Genomic DNA, 16,475 nt, shown 5'->3' on the forward strand with positions numbered 1-16,475 from the left:
TTATATAAGTTTTTTTTTTTTTTTAAGTAAGAAATAGCATGAATATGAAATGAGAATAAAGAACAAGTAATTTTTTGAAACCTTTTCTTTCAAAACATGGATCAATTAGGAACAAAGGAATACATTTGGGGTTAGATAGCTTTGCATATCTTTTTAAAAATAATTATTGGTGGACCGTGGACGCATGTTAAACATATTCTTTTTTGTCGGCCTCATAGAGTTATATATCACTCTTCATAGACTTTTGAGAGTTTTTTCACACGTGTGTTAACCAAGATACACTATGGAAAACCTTGAATCGTGCCATGTATTATGAAACAACGATCTCTACTCTCCCTCCTTTCTCTGCGAAACTTACGTGCTTCTGCATATTAGTTGACACAGCAAACAATTTATTTTAATCTAATTACGGTTCGCAACTAAATGCAATTTCTAACCCTAGTATATGTAGACGTAGTAATGTGACAAGAGGTCATTTTGATGATATATGTGTAATCTTTCCATAAATAAAGAAGCACAACATAACAGAGAATACTTTAGATGTGATCATGTGATCATGTGATCAATATTTAAACCAAGTTAACGTAATTGTTTCAGAGTATTTAGTTGGATCCGATTTAGAATTTAAAGCCAACATGTGAATTTCATAATTGTTTGCGTTTACATGTGTATATAAATGATACGTGCTATGTTAGTGTGTGCTATGGTTTCAAATTTGATATATACTAAGATTTTGTAAACATATTTTGACAAGTTCCCGACGTCATTTACCTCATGTGCTTTGTAATGGTTCTTTTTCTCAAATATTCCAATTTTCCGACGTAAGCCATCGTTATCTCCGGCTTGTATCTTACCGGAGCTCTCCAAATGAACTCTTGCAATCCTGGCCGCGACCTCGGAAGCATCTTGGCATTCTCCCATTAACTTCGTGATGTGAGACCTAGGTAGCCTTAGTGTCACCCTCGTCGGCCCAGGTCCAGGCCCATCTCCACATTCTAAACTACCGACACCGATGTCGGAAACCGTTCTCCTAGAAAGCATTAACATCTCCAGACGCTCCTTGGCGCCAACATGTATATTACCAGACATAACTCTCCGGTATGGAAGCTTATTCCTCTTATCAACCAACGAAAGTTCCACCAGAAAATACGTTTTATTCGGCCTTAAGATCTTATTTGGCTCTAGCGGTTTGGCGCGAACTCCTAACCGTTTCACGGTCTCCGGGTCTAGCAGCACATGTCCGGGATACTCCTTCGTGGCGTCACTCGCTGTTACCGGAGTTTTGAGCTGGAAAATATCACCGTTGATCTTCATAACTTTCACCTTGTTTCTCCTCACCATTATAGTGTTTCCCATTTTTTTTTTCCTTTATTGTTTTAATTGTATAGATCTCACAAAGCATGTGCTATCTTTTTATATGTTGAGGAGGTTTGGTTAAAGTTTTTTGATTGGTGTGTGAAACTTTGAAATTCTCTGGAGATTCCTATTTTTTTTTAAAATAAAGTCTTAACGTTGAAATTTAATTAATTAATTATGTTGAAAAGAATAAACGTGAAAAAGTCGGTCCATCTCGATACATTTGCTCATAGCTTTTTTTCTTGCTAATTTAAAAAGCAATCAGTAGTCGCCAAGATTATCTTAATAATAATGACCAGGTACGTATGTTATATATTCAATTCTGTTAGGCGGTTATCCAAATATACTCCGTCGCCATATCTACGAGAAATTTTATTCTAGCTTTTGTCCTATCCCAAATTTCCATCATTTGAAGTATGCATTAATACAACCCTTTATACAAAATATGCATTTATGGTTCTTAAAAAAAAAAAAAAATATTATTCGTGGCTTTGATTCCATTTGCATGATTCTCCGAATTCATCAGTGTTCTAGTTGGTTGGAGGATCGAGTAGAGTACTGATGCATAAATTATTCAAATGAATTCGGAGGTTCAAAGAGACAGTCAGGAAATAAAATGAAGCGGCCGTGAACCATTAAAAAAAAAAGTGATTTACCGTTGACATTTTTGCCAAATAAACGATTTTATTTTGATTTTCTTAGTTTTAATATTTTGTAAATTTTAAAATACCTTTAATTTTGTTTATATTATTCTCTTAAAAAATTTCAGAACTAAAATTCAAATTCTTTTCTGCTATAATTTTATTTTGTTGTTGTAAATAATTATTTTACCAATGAACTAACCATTAGTTTTTTCTTCTTCATTTGGTTTTATGTTAAGAAAGAAACCACTAGTTAACGTTCGTTTCAACTGAAAGGTATTCTCTTCGGTCATTTTAATCGTTTTTAAAGGTATTCTTTGCTACAGCTATAGAAAAAAATTGTTTAAGTGAATAAATTAATGATGGTGTCTATCAATTCTTATACATATATTAAAAATGTATTCTACAAAAATTAAATGCATATGTTCTTCATGTAAATTTCCAGAAAATTTGAAATTTCTAGTTTTACTCCAACAGAAATCACATTATATTTTCAGATGTCAAAAAAATATCAAAAAATCACATTATACATTTTGAAAGCTTCCTCTCGGTTGGTAAGTGATGTTAAGCAGATTATTTGAAGCAAGTTGTCGGGTTTGGATTGATTGGCCTTAATTATGTTCTTCGTATCATGACAGTGACAGATTGACAACTTAATTAATACTTTCCACAAGTATAAGCTCACGCGATTGATAGACACATGAGGGACCAACTCTTAGCTATTGGACTTGGGGGATCGGCGCTATGAAACTGGACTGCAAGCTTGGTTTGCCACTCGAGTTTAGTAGTTTAATGTATTAAAGTTTAGTTTTTCAAAACTTATAATAAATATGCTGTACTAGTTGTACCAAAGTATTTTTCATTTTAAATATAATTTAACATTTATTCAAAAAAAAAAGAAAAAAAAAGCTCATCATCAAGATACCTTCCTTATTTGTAAGTCACGGTGTTTCCTAAAGCACATAAAAGAGAGATAAAGAGTAATCATATGGTTTAACAAAAAAATAAATTACATAACATTAATTAAAGTAGTACCAAAACAACAACCAAGAGGAAAAAAATGCTAATTAACATTTAACTCTTTCTTTTTGTTTTTTGTCGTCTCACTTAGCTCATTAACATTTAGTTTATCAATAATTATAGCTCTTTATTATCATATATATATTTGAAAAAAATTAGAAAAAAAAAGAAAACAAATAGAGATATTGACTTGACGAAAAAACGTAACCCTGATATCCAGAAGTCACAACTTCGTTAATTTATTCTCTCGCCGCCGGTTTTAGAACCTTATTTTCAGGTCCGGTTTACTGTAGAAACCAAACCGAATCTCATCGACGAACTGGTTTTGGTCCGGTTATTAAACAGTGGAGTTGCACACTTAAAAAAGTCTTATGGATCAAACAAAGGCTAATCTTTAAAGGTCAGCTCCTGATGCCATTCTCCCTCCCGACAACAACAACCACTTCTCTTCGTCGATCTCTGAATCATCACTTCAACCTTAATCGAAATCTCCGGTTTTGCTCAAACCTTGAATCAAATTATAAATTTAATCCTGGCTGTGTTTATTTAATTCGATATTTATATTTGTGTTGTTGTTTTTGATTGATGCTTTAGTAAAAAAAAGATCGAGAAATTGGAGAATGACGACGCCTCCTGTTCTATCTCTCGCTCTTCCTTCAGACACTGGTCGTGTTCTTAGTATCCAGTCCCACACTGTTCAGGTTCTTCTATATCGACCCTTTAAGATTACTTCTTTTATTGTATAAATTTTTCAATCTTGATTTGTTGGTTTCAACAAGAAAGAACAGAGCTTTATGCAATTGAACCTGAATTTTGGTATAAATATGTAAGCTTTTGAATGTATTAGTGATAAAAAGATTCTACTTGATCACTTTTGCTGAATTTTTACATAAAGGTTTAGACTTTATTGAATTGAAGGATAGTTATACTCGGTTCCTTAATTTACCAATTTTTGAGGATAGTCTTGTGTTTATTGGTTCTATTCTATGAGAGTACTATGATTGATTTTATTGACAATGAAACACCTGTTCATGTACTTAAGAGTTGTACCATTTTTTTTTTTTGTTAACTTTGTGTTGGCCAATATTGTGATGCCGTTTACATTTTAGGGATATGTTGGTAACAAATCAGCTGTGTTTCCTCTTCAATTGTTGGGGTATGATGTGGATCCAGTTAACTCTGTACAATTCTCGAATCATACGGGTAAGATTCATTCACAGTAATGTAGAGTAGAGCCTAATGTTCTTGAAACAAGTGTTTATAGTGTTTTCAGGATTGGAGTATGCAAAACTACTGATTTGGCTGCTGTACTAAATTATTTATTTTCCAGGGTATCCTACATTCAAAGGACAGGTTTTGAATGGTGAACAATTGTGGGATTTGATTGAAGGTCTTGAAGCAAACGATTTGTTGTTCTACACTCATGTATTAACAGGTTCTCACTTTGAACACTAAATGCCTCTTATGCTTCAAATGCTGTTGTATCGTTGTTGGGTCAAATCTGAGTTTGACAATGCTTTTGGTGGGAAGTTCTTTTTTAAAAGAAGCAGTGCTTTTTATGTTTTTAAAATACAGGATATATTGGATCAGTGTCGTTCCTGGATACAATTTTGAAGGTTATCAATAAGCTTCGCACTATAAACCCAAATCTTACATATGGTGAGTGCACTACTACACCCGCAAAATCCTTTTGCTTTCTCTATTTACTCCCTTGAAGGTTTCTGTGTTTTGGATACCTTGGAAGTATTAAAACAAAGATGTAGTTATGTTTCTCTGTAGTGAAGGCATGATCTGATATATGACCAAGATCTCAATGGTTAAATTATGCTAATTTAAGTCTATTCTTATTAGTATGTGATCCGGTGATGGGCGATGAAGGAAAGTTGTATGTGCCTGAAGAATTGGTACATGTATATCGTGAAAAGGTAAAATGTGACTAAAAGAAATGTGGTTATGTACTTTTATACTTTATATACGACCCTTATTCTCAGCATAAACGATTCATTCACTGAGTTCAAAGATTTGTTTTCCTAATCTGGCAATCCATTGCCTATATTTGTAAGAATAGTTGATGTGAAATCTCCTGATGGTATTATTTTGTGGTTAGGTTGTTCCCCTGGCTTCTATGTTGACTCCTAATCAGTTCGAGGCAGAGAAGTTAACAGGATTAAGGTACTTGATTATTAGCGAAACTTGCATTCTATTAGCCAATGAGGTCTCATGGAATGGAATTGTGTTTGAAGTGGTTTTCCTAGATCATCAGTTCATATCTTTTGCTCCTATGAAGTTCATGCTCACATGAGAGTGAGATTTAGCTCTTTGCATGAGTTAGCTGATAGTTATATTAGTAGTGAAAAGTATGAGCACAACACATCGGGAATCCCCAATGTTTGATATTTTCTCCTGTTATGGCTCCAAACATCACAGTCCGAAATAAATGTACAGGATAAATTCTGAGGAAGATGGCAGGGAAGCTTGTGCGATTCTTCATGCAGCTGGTCCTTCAAAGGTTTGTATTCTTGAGCTGCCTAAATGGGTTTCCAAATAATTTCGTGTTGGTTATGATCTCCATCTGTAGAGAGTTGAGAAGCTACTTTGCATAGTGTGCAACCATTCAAGATTAGCTTTACTATTTCTATAAAAACTCAATGATTTTAATGGTTGGCAGGTGGTGATCACTAGCATTATTATAGGAGGCATTCTATTGCTTATTGGAAGCCATCAAAAAGGAAAGGTAAGTTTTTGGAAAAGTATAGCTTTTTTGGTAGCCTGAGTATGTAAAGTGGCTTACAATTGCTTTTCTAGTCCTTTTCCGAGTAAACTGATCTTAGTTTTTTTCAACCTCAGGGTCTGAAGCCTGAGCAATTCAAGATTGAAATACACAAAATCCCTGCTTATTTTACGGTACTCACTTCAGAACTTCCAGGCATTTAAATGTTAGCATAAATGTAGTTTAAGTTTGTACAGATGAAGTACAGAGTGGGTTGCTAGTGCTTGGCAAGTAGGAGCGTTTTGTTCCAGTGGTACTGACATGTTAAGGCCAAGATGAAAGTTTCCTTGATGCCGGAATTTGGAACATGCTAATAAAATACCAATCATATGGTTTTCACTTCTGTTTCTACATTGTTTTTGTTAAATGTTGAAGTTTTAAGCTCTTTCGGATACACCACTTGCAGGGAACAGGAGATCTCATGACTGCTCTTCTACTTGGTTGGAGTAATGTAATGCTTCTTGATTTCCTTATGAAAGCAAAATATTGTCTATCTGATTGTCCTTATACGCTTTGACGTTTATTGTTTAAATAATTTTAATATGTAGAAATACCCTGACAACCTTGACAAGGCAGCTGAGCTTGCAGTTTCAACGTTGCAGGTAAGTCTTTTACCTGTGTGTGCTAATTGTTATTTGGAAGACATGGAAACTAATGATTGAATAACTCTGTAATGGTGTGTAGGCGCTATTGCGAAGAACACTAGATGATTACAAACGGGCGGGGTATGATCCCACCTCGAGCAGTTTGGAGATTAGATTAATACAAAGCCAGGGTGAGATTCGTAAACCAAATGTTGAACTGAAAGCTGAGAGATACAGCTGAAGCAGGTGGAAATGTAACATATTTATCTCAAATAAAAAAACATAGATGATTATGGGGCTACATTAATTATGCTGCACGATTCTTTTATGCATATAAAACCTTTCAGACTTTAGAGTAAGAGGATGTGCAAGAGCTCTTATAAAGCGTTTAAACAGTGGTTAGACAGATGGGTTTTTGGCTGTTTTGTTTGGATACTTATAGTTCATCATTTTGTTAGTGTTAATACGTTAACAACAAAAGACGGAGTGAAGGTATGCATTCATCTCTTGCAAATCTTTAACAGCGCCTTGTCTTCTTTATGGGCGTGCAACTAGAGGGCCTAATGAAGATCTAATCATGTTTCATATTTGTTGGTATTTGCTCATATGCATGTTTAAGTTAACTGTGTCCACATAACTGTGTACTAAATGAAGCTCAAAGGCCATAACCCTGGGGATTGGAATACTTGGATTTCTGAAGAGAATTTGATGATATGGGGTGCATATATAGCTCTATGCTGATCATTTAGCGTTAAGATTGTTACCATTTAAGTATAGTTTTTAGCTAATGTAGGAACAGAGCTCTGTTCTTCCACGTTCTTAACAAACACTGAACCAAACACAAAAAGACTATACTAATATGCTTGAAATGAAACCAAGGAGTGAAAACACATATATCTAGTTACGCTAACTTCAGTCAGTAGTAAAAGCCATGAAGTGGCCTTGAGCTGAACTGTTCATGATTCATAGACTGAAGTGGTCTTGAGCTGAACTGTTCATAATTCATAGACTGAGGAACAAGAGATTGACCGTTCATCATCTGGCCCCGGAAAGCTCTCTCATTCATCATCATATTGTTCACTCTTCCTCCACTCTGCATATTCATTGCTTCTGCTGCAGGGTATGCAGTAGAATATCCAAGATCCATGTCCCTCATCAGATTTGGTTTCACCTCTTCATAGCTGTTGTGTCTTTGCGGTATCTCCCCAAATAGCTCTTGGAAATCTTCAGGTGAATTGCTCAGATCAATGTAATCTGCATCGTTCATCATCACAGGTTTCATGTTCATCATCATCATCTCTTCATCACTCTGATTATGACTCTGCCTTTCATAACTTGGGACATTGTTGAGATTTCTTCCGAAGTTTTGTGTGTTCCCCAAGCTTCTGTTCTCTTGGTTAAGACCAGCTTGATGGTAAGGGGTCAAGAACATGGGCTGAGCATGTTTCCCTATTCTGCTCAACTTCTTGACCAAAATCTCTGGATCTAAGTTACCTCTAACAATCACTACTTGCTGATCTGTGTCTATATCAACAGAGTAAACACCTGAAACCAAGAACCATGGGACAAAAACTCATAAAAAACACTACTTGGACCAACCTATAAGATTAAAGATCTTATGTTCTGTTTATTCGCACCTTCAACTTTTCTCAGTGTTTTCTTCACTTTCCTCTTACATCCTTGGCAGTTGATGTTAACCTGGAGGAAATATGTCTGTCACAAAACCAAAAACGAGGTTACAATGTTGGAAAGTAAAAAAAAGAAGAATGTTTGTGTCTGAACCAAAGAGAGAAGTGATGTTTTACAGTACCTTCAAAGGTTCATAGACGTTTCTTGGCATTCTTGACTTCTGGACTTGATGATCTTCCTTAACTTCACTTGTGTTTTTGGGACTCTAAACAAGACAATGTGGTTGTATATAAGTAGAGAAGTAATAATGAGAGATATAGATATATAGAATATATGGAGAGAGAGACAAAGATTCTGGTGGACATTGAAATCTCGATCTTGTCAGCTTTTTGAGCAGGTAAGTCCCAGAGGACAACACACCAGTTTCTTGTGATGAAGATGGTTTGTGTTGGTCAACTATCACTGGCTCCTCTAAGTGTTAAATTTCATGTGAGAATTGTAAAAGATAAAAAGAAAAAGTAAAAATAAATATGGGGAATAACCGAATAAGTATGGAGGAGGACCACTTGTAAGAAACTTTTGAGTATTTGAAAATTTCAGAGCTTTTGAGTATTTATGTTTTTTTTTAGGTTATAACTTCTTTATCAAGCATAGGTCTGCGTTGTGGCTACACACTCTAGTCTCTGTCGACTCTCTTCAAAGCTTCTTCAGCTTTTAAATTTATTGAGAACGACTTTATTAATTCGAACTTTCTTATTCTTTTTCTTATTACAATGAAAATTAACTAATTATATATTTCTTAAGATAATTTTCAAAATTTATAGTATAGATTCTAAAAAGAAATTTATCAACACATCAACTAATTAAGCCTGAATAATAAAAAAAAAAATCAGACAGAGTTGACAATTAGGTTTTAGTTTGGATACTATGGATTCATTTTTCAAAACCTGAAAACCCAATAAATTGAAATATCTGCTGAACTTAACCATACCAAATAGAAATAAAATGCCAAAGGCTAAATCAAGCCAATAATATATGACATTTTTGGTCCATATATTTTGAACTAAATAACCTGCAACCATTTTTTTTTACAGCAATAATCTGCCAACCATTAAACCTAAAATGTTAGTATTTATCCTTGAGAAGTACAAATATGAAACTAACCTTAAAATGTGTAAAACAATTACATTCAATTGCTATTAGAAAAAATTAATTTCAGTTAGTTAATTAATTAAATAAAGAATTAATAAAAAATAAAAAAACGCTAACAGATCAAATATAAAAAAATCTTGAAAAAAAAAAATTTCTCTCTCTAGTAAATTATGGACGAAAATTACTAAATATTTTTTTTAAAAAAATATAAAACAATCAGAATTTCAAAAACTAAGATTTTATATCCAAGTACACAATATAATTATTTTTAATAACTAAATTTTGAAGATTTTGTTAAGATTTCAAATTTTGATTCTCCTCTCATCTTTATTTTCTGTTATTTACAAATTGTTTTAAATTTTCATATAATACTTAAGATTAATAAAATGCAGATTTTTTTCTCCATATGTTGTGATTTGGATTTTTTAAAACGAAGATATATTACTCAATCTATAAAAAAAGTGTGTTTTAATTTCCACATTGGTAAAACTAAATTTATATAGATGACAAATTGATAATTTTTATTTGTTCACAATTATAATATTAAAATTACTATTTCATATTTCACAAAATAATGATAAAAATGCAACAAATAAGCATTATAAAACTGTAATATACGTCAAACATAAAATACTATAATATTATAAAATAATTAGTATTCAAAAAGGCTAATAGATTTACAGAAGAATTAAAAATAAATATTATCTCAAATAAAATAATTTTTTTAAAAAATATAACAATAAATTTTATTGTTAGATTTTTTTTAAATGATAGTATTTTATTAAAAAGCTATACAGTACCATAATCATAATTATAGACTGTATTATTTGGGTATCTCAACAATACAATATTAATATTTTTGAATTTTATTTTTAGTATTCTTAAGTTTTATTTTTGTAAACCAAACTGATAAATAGAAATATGACATGTGTGCTCATAGTTTCTAATGGGGTTCTCGCAATCTGTAGTTTGAGAAACGTTGTTTCACATTTTTCTTCCTCTCTCATACTTTCTCATATTTTATTATTTTTTTTGGTTTATATACGCTGGGAACAAACTCCCGATGGAGTTGGTGGTCTTATGTGTGATTTAAACGAGTACTATACTAATATCATTTAAACTTTTTTAACAAATCTTAGAAGATAGATTGAATGACTATAAAATGAAGTGTCATACATAACATAATGAAATGTAAGAACAAAGACGCAACATCACTAAATTAATAACAAGACATAAATAACCAAAAAACAAGAGAACCTACAAAGACAGTTAGACATCTTTTAATCCCTGTCGACACATACAATCGTGCTTGATTTAACTTCTGATATATACAAAGCTCCATCCCCACACTTCTTCACGCAATAAAGTAAACAAACATGAATTATTTTTATCTTGAGAGGTTTGAAAACTCACATCAGGAATCCTCTTCGTCTCCAGCGGTTCATGGCTACGAAGAGTAAGAGATTCGATATGAGAACTTCTCCACTTCTGGAGTCAATGGTGCAATACTATTTACAACCACATTGGAGACAGGCAAAGGGCACCTTGTACCAACAATAAAGTCATTGTAACTTGTAAGCGTCATAATAACCAAATTTAAATGTTACCTTTAAGAGGCATTCGCCACATCCTTAAGTTCACAGAAAGTGAAAAAAACAATCGGGTTTTCCCTTTTAACAAGTGGGATGCTACATAGTGATAAAGGATCTATGTGTGTTATGATGATACACGACCTATAGGGGGAATATGAAGAAAGTTGCAGGAGAGATGAAATTTCCTGGGTGGTAAGGGAGATATGTGGGCTCAAAAGTTATGCTTTAGAGGTAAAACGTATCTGCCCATTTACACTATATGCTGCTTTTGAAATTTTAATCAGTCACCTGATTATTGTATTACTCGTCCATATTCATTACAAGGAATTTCATAAGTCTTCATTACAAAATTTTGCCCACAAAACCCTACGCAACTACACATTAGGAATATATATTCATTAGAATCTATTATCCGAGTATAGTTCAACACTACAAATATTACAAATTTACACTGGTGTTTGTTCAATTTTATAATAATTATTTTCGTTACATTAACTGTCCAAAGAAAAAGTGTACAACTGTTGACAGAACCATCAAAACCGTAAAATTTAGAGAACCTTTTAACACTTGCTAGTGTTGAGTCCACAAACGAAAATTTGATAAGAAAAAAAGAAAAATCAAAGTAAAAAAATTGTGCCAAATTAATCTAATTACACTGCAAGCATGTTGATTCTTTTGCATGAGTTAATGGTATATTATTTTATAAAAATATTTTACATTTTATTACAATGTCTTTTCATTTTCATGTATTGTTTTGTTTTCTAACTTCCTCTTTTATATTTTTGTTATGATTTTTTTTTAATATCGTATTTCAATTTAGATATATTTCCATTATTGTGATCCTTACAATGCCACATCTCTTCGACACAAAAAATCGACTGAAAATAAGGTTAGATGAACAAAATTTAAAATTTTGAAACAAATGTTTATATATACACTTTAGGTGACTAAAAGTTGTTTATACAATTTAATTGTAAAGAAAAAGTGCTTATATATTATATCTCTTTAGTCTTAAGGTTCAGAAGTATATAAATTTTTGAGAATTGTTGTTGGTCAACATGCAGCCTGATTATAGATTCATTCCTCACAGTTTATTGCATGACGAAGAATTGGAGATGAAGATTTCGTGTAGAAATTGACCAAAAATAGAAGGGAGAAGTGTATAGAAGGTCATTTAAATATGTTTTTACATTTCTGTTGAGAAGGTCTAACTGGTGTCATCAAAAAAAAAAAAAAATATTGTGATGAGTGTCTTAAAAATAAGAGAGAAGCTCTTTAAGAGTCTTCACTAAAACTTCCTCTAAAAAACAATATTTATAATAATAATTAACATAAATATTTTTTATGGAACACTCTTTTTTTTGTAATTATGGATGGTAATAAGCTTAACTATCACCATCTTTGTTATTTTTTAACCCTTTTGTCGTTATAAATATATATATAAGCTTTGACCTGATAAAATTACTTCCCCTAAGATATATCTAGTTTATAAACTCAAAGTTATATGTAATATAAACTCAAAAATTATAGAAATATTAAATAAATATAATAAATAATGTTATGATTCATCAAAATATTTTCTTTAATATGCTGTTAGAATTTATTTTATCATCTATTTCCTCGCAACTAATTTTTTTTATAATCAAAATTTCTATTATTATATATATAAAAAATGTTTCTTACGTTCTTGTATAGTATGAGATTAAGGTCCCGATTGGTACCGACTATTACTTGTGGTTGTAGAGACTTTGGCTTTAAAAATTTGATTGTAAAAAATTTGGCTGCAGAAACTTTGGCTGTAAATATTTTGACTGTTAATTTTATTTAAATAATTTGTCACTGTAATTTTTTATAATTATATATCATTTTATAAATATATATCATGATAAATATTAATCGATATGTCACATAGTGACAAAATAATTATTTTTTTAATAACAAAATTGTATGGAAATACAATGGTGATGATAAAAATAATAAATTTGTAAAGAGAACTGGATGTCCAAAGAAAGAAAAAAAAATGCTGACAATTAATCTACAAAAAAAAAAATTGTAGACAGTTTTTAATTCTGATGAAGAAAGAAGTTTTTTTTTTAAAAAATTTTGTTGGTTTTACAATGTCATTTTGAGACTTTAAAAAAAAAGAAAAGTAAAGAAGGAAAATATTAAAGTGACTGTTGAAACTTTAGAAAAAAAAAATCATAGAAATCTTATTGTCAAATAAAATGCTTTTAAGATTTTTACATTTTTTAAAAGCTTTAAAAGCCTTCACCAATCAGGACCTATATACTGATGATTTAACATTTAGACTAGATATTTTTACGTTTCATTTTCATTTTAATTATTCAATAGTTATAGTAATGATACTAATATTCATGAGCTAGCCCGAAGAAGGGGCAGGTTGTGGCACTCCCCATAAGTGTTGATGTCATTGTCACAATCGTGTATTATTGTCGATTTGGTACACCCAGAGCCGTTGCAACAGTTGTAGAAAAAGAAGCAGCAGCTTCGGACATCTAAATTTGAAAAATAATTAAGGCATATATTTATCAAGGTCACATACTCACTATATATAGTTTTATCCCTATGGGTTTATAATATTGCAATTTTATTTAAAACATGTTCTTAGAGTACCTCCATCAAAGTATCTAAGAGTATCTAAAATATTAGATGTGATTAATTTTTTTTTGTATGATTTAGTTTAGAATCGTTGTTTATCTAAGATATTTTTGTTAGGTTTAGAAACTTGTGTCTATCAGTTTCTGATTGGGTGGGAGAAAAATAAACTTTTCTTTTATTTTTTCTTTCTCTCTCTCGTCTCTATCTTTGATCGACAGAGAAAACAACACGACGATAGAATCAAACCGATCACCGTAATAGACACCATCGATGTGCGAAGTGCCGATCATCCGGCGTCTCTCTCGAAACCAGTAGCCCTAATTTTGTAAGATCTCTCAATTGGGTTTGTAGTAATTTTCAATCTGTCAATAATTTTAACGGATGATCTGATTTTTTTTTTATTGTCTCTGTTTTGTTAGATGCGACGGAAGCTTTGGACGAGAATCAGTTTTCAGACTTAACGATTGTGACTCCGGTTCAACATCAGCCTGAGCCGATCGAGTCAGTTATTACTACTACTCATCCATCTCCGACGAAGAGTCATGGACGTCAGGTGTCACGGAGGAAGAAAAGAGCGGGTGGATTAAGAATAGGATACAGCAGACACGAGATCAACAATCTCGACGAAGACGAAGATAATTCCGTCAGTCAACAATCCGATTCCATTAGTCAAGTATCGGATTCCGTCGCGCAAGTGTTTGATTCCGGTAACCAATCTTTGGACTCTTGTACTCCTCCCGCTGATGTCGATGTTGCTGTTGTTGTTAGTAATGGTAGCTATGTGGCTGCAACAAAGCTGACTTTGAGTGATTCATACTTGTCTCTGATTATTTAGTTTTCAGCTTCTGATTATGTAGTTTTCAGCTTCTGATTATGTATTTTATTCTTAGTATTGCTTCTAGCTAGTGTGTTATCAGCTTTTATTTGTTCTGTATCTATCTATGTGTGTGGTTATTTGTTCAAAGTGTTTAAATGGTGACAATGCAGGACTTGAAGAGAAGCAAAGGAAGGTGGTTCCAGTTACGCAATGCCAAACAGTTCCAGATGAGTTATCTTACTCAACTATATTCTGTTTACTTATTCATTGATATCTTTGATGGTTTGGTTGCATTAGTGAGCCTATTTGGTAACAAATCAGTTTGATTGACACTGTTATTGTTCATTGATGTCTCTTTCTCTTTCTTAGTCTTTTGGATATTTGCGTCATGAATTTGCATCATTAAATTGACAAGATCAGTTTGGTAAATGTCACACTTAAACACTCAATGCTTTGTAACTTGTCATGTTTGCTTGTATTGTCACACTTAAACACACATTGTTGGTTGTTGTCACAGTAATACACTTATTGTCTAGTGTTAGGTTATACTCAATGCTTGGTAGTTGTCATTGATTGCTTGTTATGTCACATTTAAAAACCAAATACACTTACACCTCACTTCTAGTTATATATTAAGTGTTTAGCTGAACCTAAACACTTACCTTTCTTCTCCTTTACATACCTAACCAGACAATCAACCCTTCATTATTCTCGATCCTCTTTTAAACTCAACCCAGAAACTTGCCTATGGACCCATTTAGTGAAGCTTTAGGTTTTCTGGACCTGTAAAGTAGTCAACAAGAAAGCCACACCCTTGAAACCCATTCGCATGCTGAGGAGGACCCTGTAGGTGAACAAAAATCAAATGAGCGTAGAAGGAAGTGGTCACACACAGAAGATGTGGCCCTCATCGGTGCTTGGCTCAACACTAGCAAGGATCCAATTATTGCTGTCGATCAAAAATTTGGTACTTTTTGGTCACGAATTGCAACTTATTATGCTGAAAATCCTAAGCTAGTTGGTGTATAAAAGAGAGAGCCTAGTCATGTAAGCAAAGGTGGCAAAAGATCAACGAAACAATCTGCAAGTTTGTTGGAAGCTATGAGGCTGCAACAAAGCTGACTTTGAGTGATTCATACTTGTCTCTGATTATTTAGTTTTCAGCTTCTGATTATGTAGTTTTCAGCTTCTGATTATGTATTTTATTCTTAGTATTGCTTCTAGCTAGTGTGCTATCAGCTTTTATTTGTTCTGTATCTATCTATGTGTGTGGTTATTTGTTCAAAGTGTTTAAATGGTGACAATGCATGACTTGAAGAGAAGCAAAGGAAGGTGGTTCCAGTTACGCAATGCCAAACAGTTCCAGATGAGTTATCTTACTCAACTATATTCTGTTTACTTATTCATTGATATCTGTGATGGTTTGGTTGCATTAGTGAGCCTATTTGGTAACAAATCAGTTTGATTGACACTGTTATTGTTCATTGATGTCTCTTTCTCTTTCTTAGTCTTTTGGATATTTGCGTCATGAATTTGCATCATTAAATTGACAAGATCAGTTTGGTAAATGTCACACTTAAACACTCAATGCTTTGTAACTTGTCATGTTTGCTTGTATTGTCACACTTAAACACACATTGTTGGTTGTTGTCACAGTAATACACTTATTGTCTAGTGTTAGGTTATACTCAATGCTTGGTAGTTGTCATTGATTGCTTGTTATGTCACATTTAAAAACCAAATACACTTACACCTCACTTCTAGTTATATATTAAGTGTTTAGCTGAACCTAAACACTTACCTTTCTTCTCCTTTACATACCTAACCAGACAATCAACCCTTCATTATTCTCGATCCTCTTTTAAACTCAACCCAGAAACTTGCCTATGGACCCATTTAGTGAAGCTTTAGGTTTTCTGGACCTGTAAAGTAGTCAACAAGAAAGCCACACCCTTGAAACCCATTCGCATGCTGAGGAGGACCCTGTAGGTGAACAAAAATCAAAGGAGCGTAGAAGGAAGTGGTCACACACAGAAGATGTGGCCCTCATCGGTGCTTGGCTCAACACTAGCAAGGATCCAATTATTGCTGTCGATCAAAAATTTGGTACTTTTTGGTCACGAATTGCAACTTATTATGCTGAAAATCCTAAGCTAGTTGGTGTATAAAAGAGAGAGCCTAGTCATGTAAGCAAAGGTGGCAAAAGATCAACGAAACAATCTGCAAGTTTGTTGGAAGCTATGAGGCTGCAACAAAGCTGACTTTGAGTGATTCATACTTGTCTCTGATTATTTA

The 16,475-nt window shown here is 32.8% G+C and overlaps 3 protein-coding genes across 4 annotated transcripts; 1 reads left to right on the plus strand and 2 right to left on the minus strand.

Moving 5' to 3' along the window:
* Positions 1-124: 124 nt before the first annotated feature.
* On the minus strand, positions 125-1,386 carry LOC104719457 (uncharacterized protein At1g66480). The gene is made up of 2 exons (XM_010437392.2): positions 772-1,386; positions 125-364 (listed from the first exon to the last, which is right to left on the minus strand). Exons 1-2 carry the CDS (start codon positions 1,354-1,356, stop codon positions 311-313), a joined length of 639 nt encoding a protein of 212 aa, XP_010435694.1. The 5' UTR covers positions 1,357-1,386; the 3' UTR covers positions 125-310.
* Positions 1,387-3,220: 1,834 nt separating this feature from the next.
* On the plus strand, positions 3,221-6,730 carry SOS4 (pfkB-like carbohydrate kinase family protein). 2 transcript variants are annotated; one of them, XM_010437395.3, is made up of 13 exons: positions 3,221-3,511; positions 3,612-3,718; positions 4,127-4,220; positions 4,348-4,452; positions 4,593-4,676; positions 4,869-4,942; positions 5,125-5,189; positions 5,463-5,526; positions 5,686-5,751; positions 5,865-5,921; positions 6,194-6,238; positions 6,336-6,389; positions 6,472-6,730. In XM_010437395.3, exons 2-13 carry the CDS (start codon positions 3,638-3,640, stop codon positions 6,610-6,612), a joined length of 930 nt encoding a protein of 309 aa, XP_010435697.1. In that variant the 5' UTR covers positions 3,221-3,511; positions 3,612-3,637; the 3' UTR covers positions 6,613-6,730. The 2 variants fall into 2 exon arrangements, with proteins under 2 accessions (XP_010435697.1, XP_010435696.1); XM_010437394.3 differs by having other exon boundaries at positions 3,385-3,511; positions 3,622-3,718.
* Positions 6,731-7,156: 426 nt separating this feature from the next.
* Positions 7,157-8,220, minus strand: LOC104719459 (uncharacterized). The gene is made up of 3 exons (XM_010437396.3): positions 8,182-8,220; positions 8,009-8,084; positions 7,157-7,916 (listed from the first exon to the last, which is right to left on the minus strand). The coding sequence occupies exons 1-3, from the start codon at positions 8,209-8,211 to the stop codon at positions 7,288-7,290; spliced, it is 735 nt and encodes a 244-aa protein (XP_010435698.1). The 5' UTR covers positions 8,212-8,220; the 3' UTR covers positions 7,157-7,287.
* Positions 8,221-16,475: the final 8,255 nt, after the last annotated feature.

This window comes from Camelina sativa, chromosome 10 (genome assembly GCF_030686135.1).
Source record: "Camelina sativa cultivar CO46 ecotype springtype chromosome 10, ASM3068613v1".
NCBI classification, from domain to species: Eukaryota; Viridiplantae; Streptophyta; class Magnoliopsida; order Brassicales; family Brassicaceae; genus Camelina; species Camelina sativa.

Coding starts and splice junctions, on each gene's coding strand:
- LOC104719459 (XM_010437396.3), bottom strand. CDS start 8,211: ATGCCAAGAAACGTCTATGAACCTTTGAAG. Junction 8,085..8,181: donor ACGTCTATGAACCTTTGAAG/GTACTGTAAAAC, acceptor GTTTTGTGACAG/ACATATTTCCTCCAGGTTAA. Junction 7,917..8,008: donor AACACTGAGAAAAGTTGAAG/GTGCGAATAAAC, acceptor TCTTGGTTTCAG/GTGTTTACTCTGTTGATATA.
- LOC104719457 (XM_010437392.2), bottom strand. CDS start 1,356: ATGGGAAACACTATAATGGTGAGGAGAAACAAGGTGAAAGTTATGAAG. Junction 365..771: donor ACCATTACAAAGCACATGAG/GTAAATGACGTC, acceptor ACTAATATGCAG/AAGCACGTAAGTTTCGCAGA.
- SOS4 (XM_010437394.3), top strand. CDS start 3,429: ATGCCATTCTCCCTCCCGACAACAACAACCACTTCTCTTCGTCGATCT. Junction 3,719..4,126: donor TCCAGTCCCACACTGTTCAG/GTTCTTCTATAT, acceptor TTTACATTTTAG/GGATATGTTGGTAACAAATC. Junction 5,752..5,864: donor GAAGCCATCAAAAAGGAAAG/GTAAGTTTTTGG, acceptor TTTCAACCTCAG/GGTCTGAAGCCTGAGCAATT.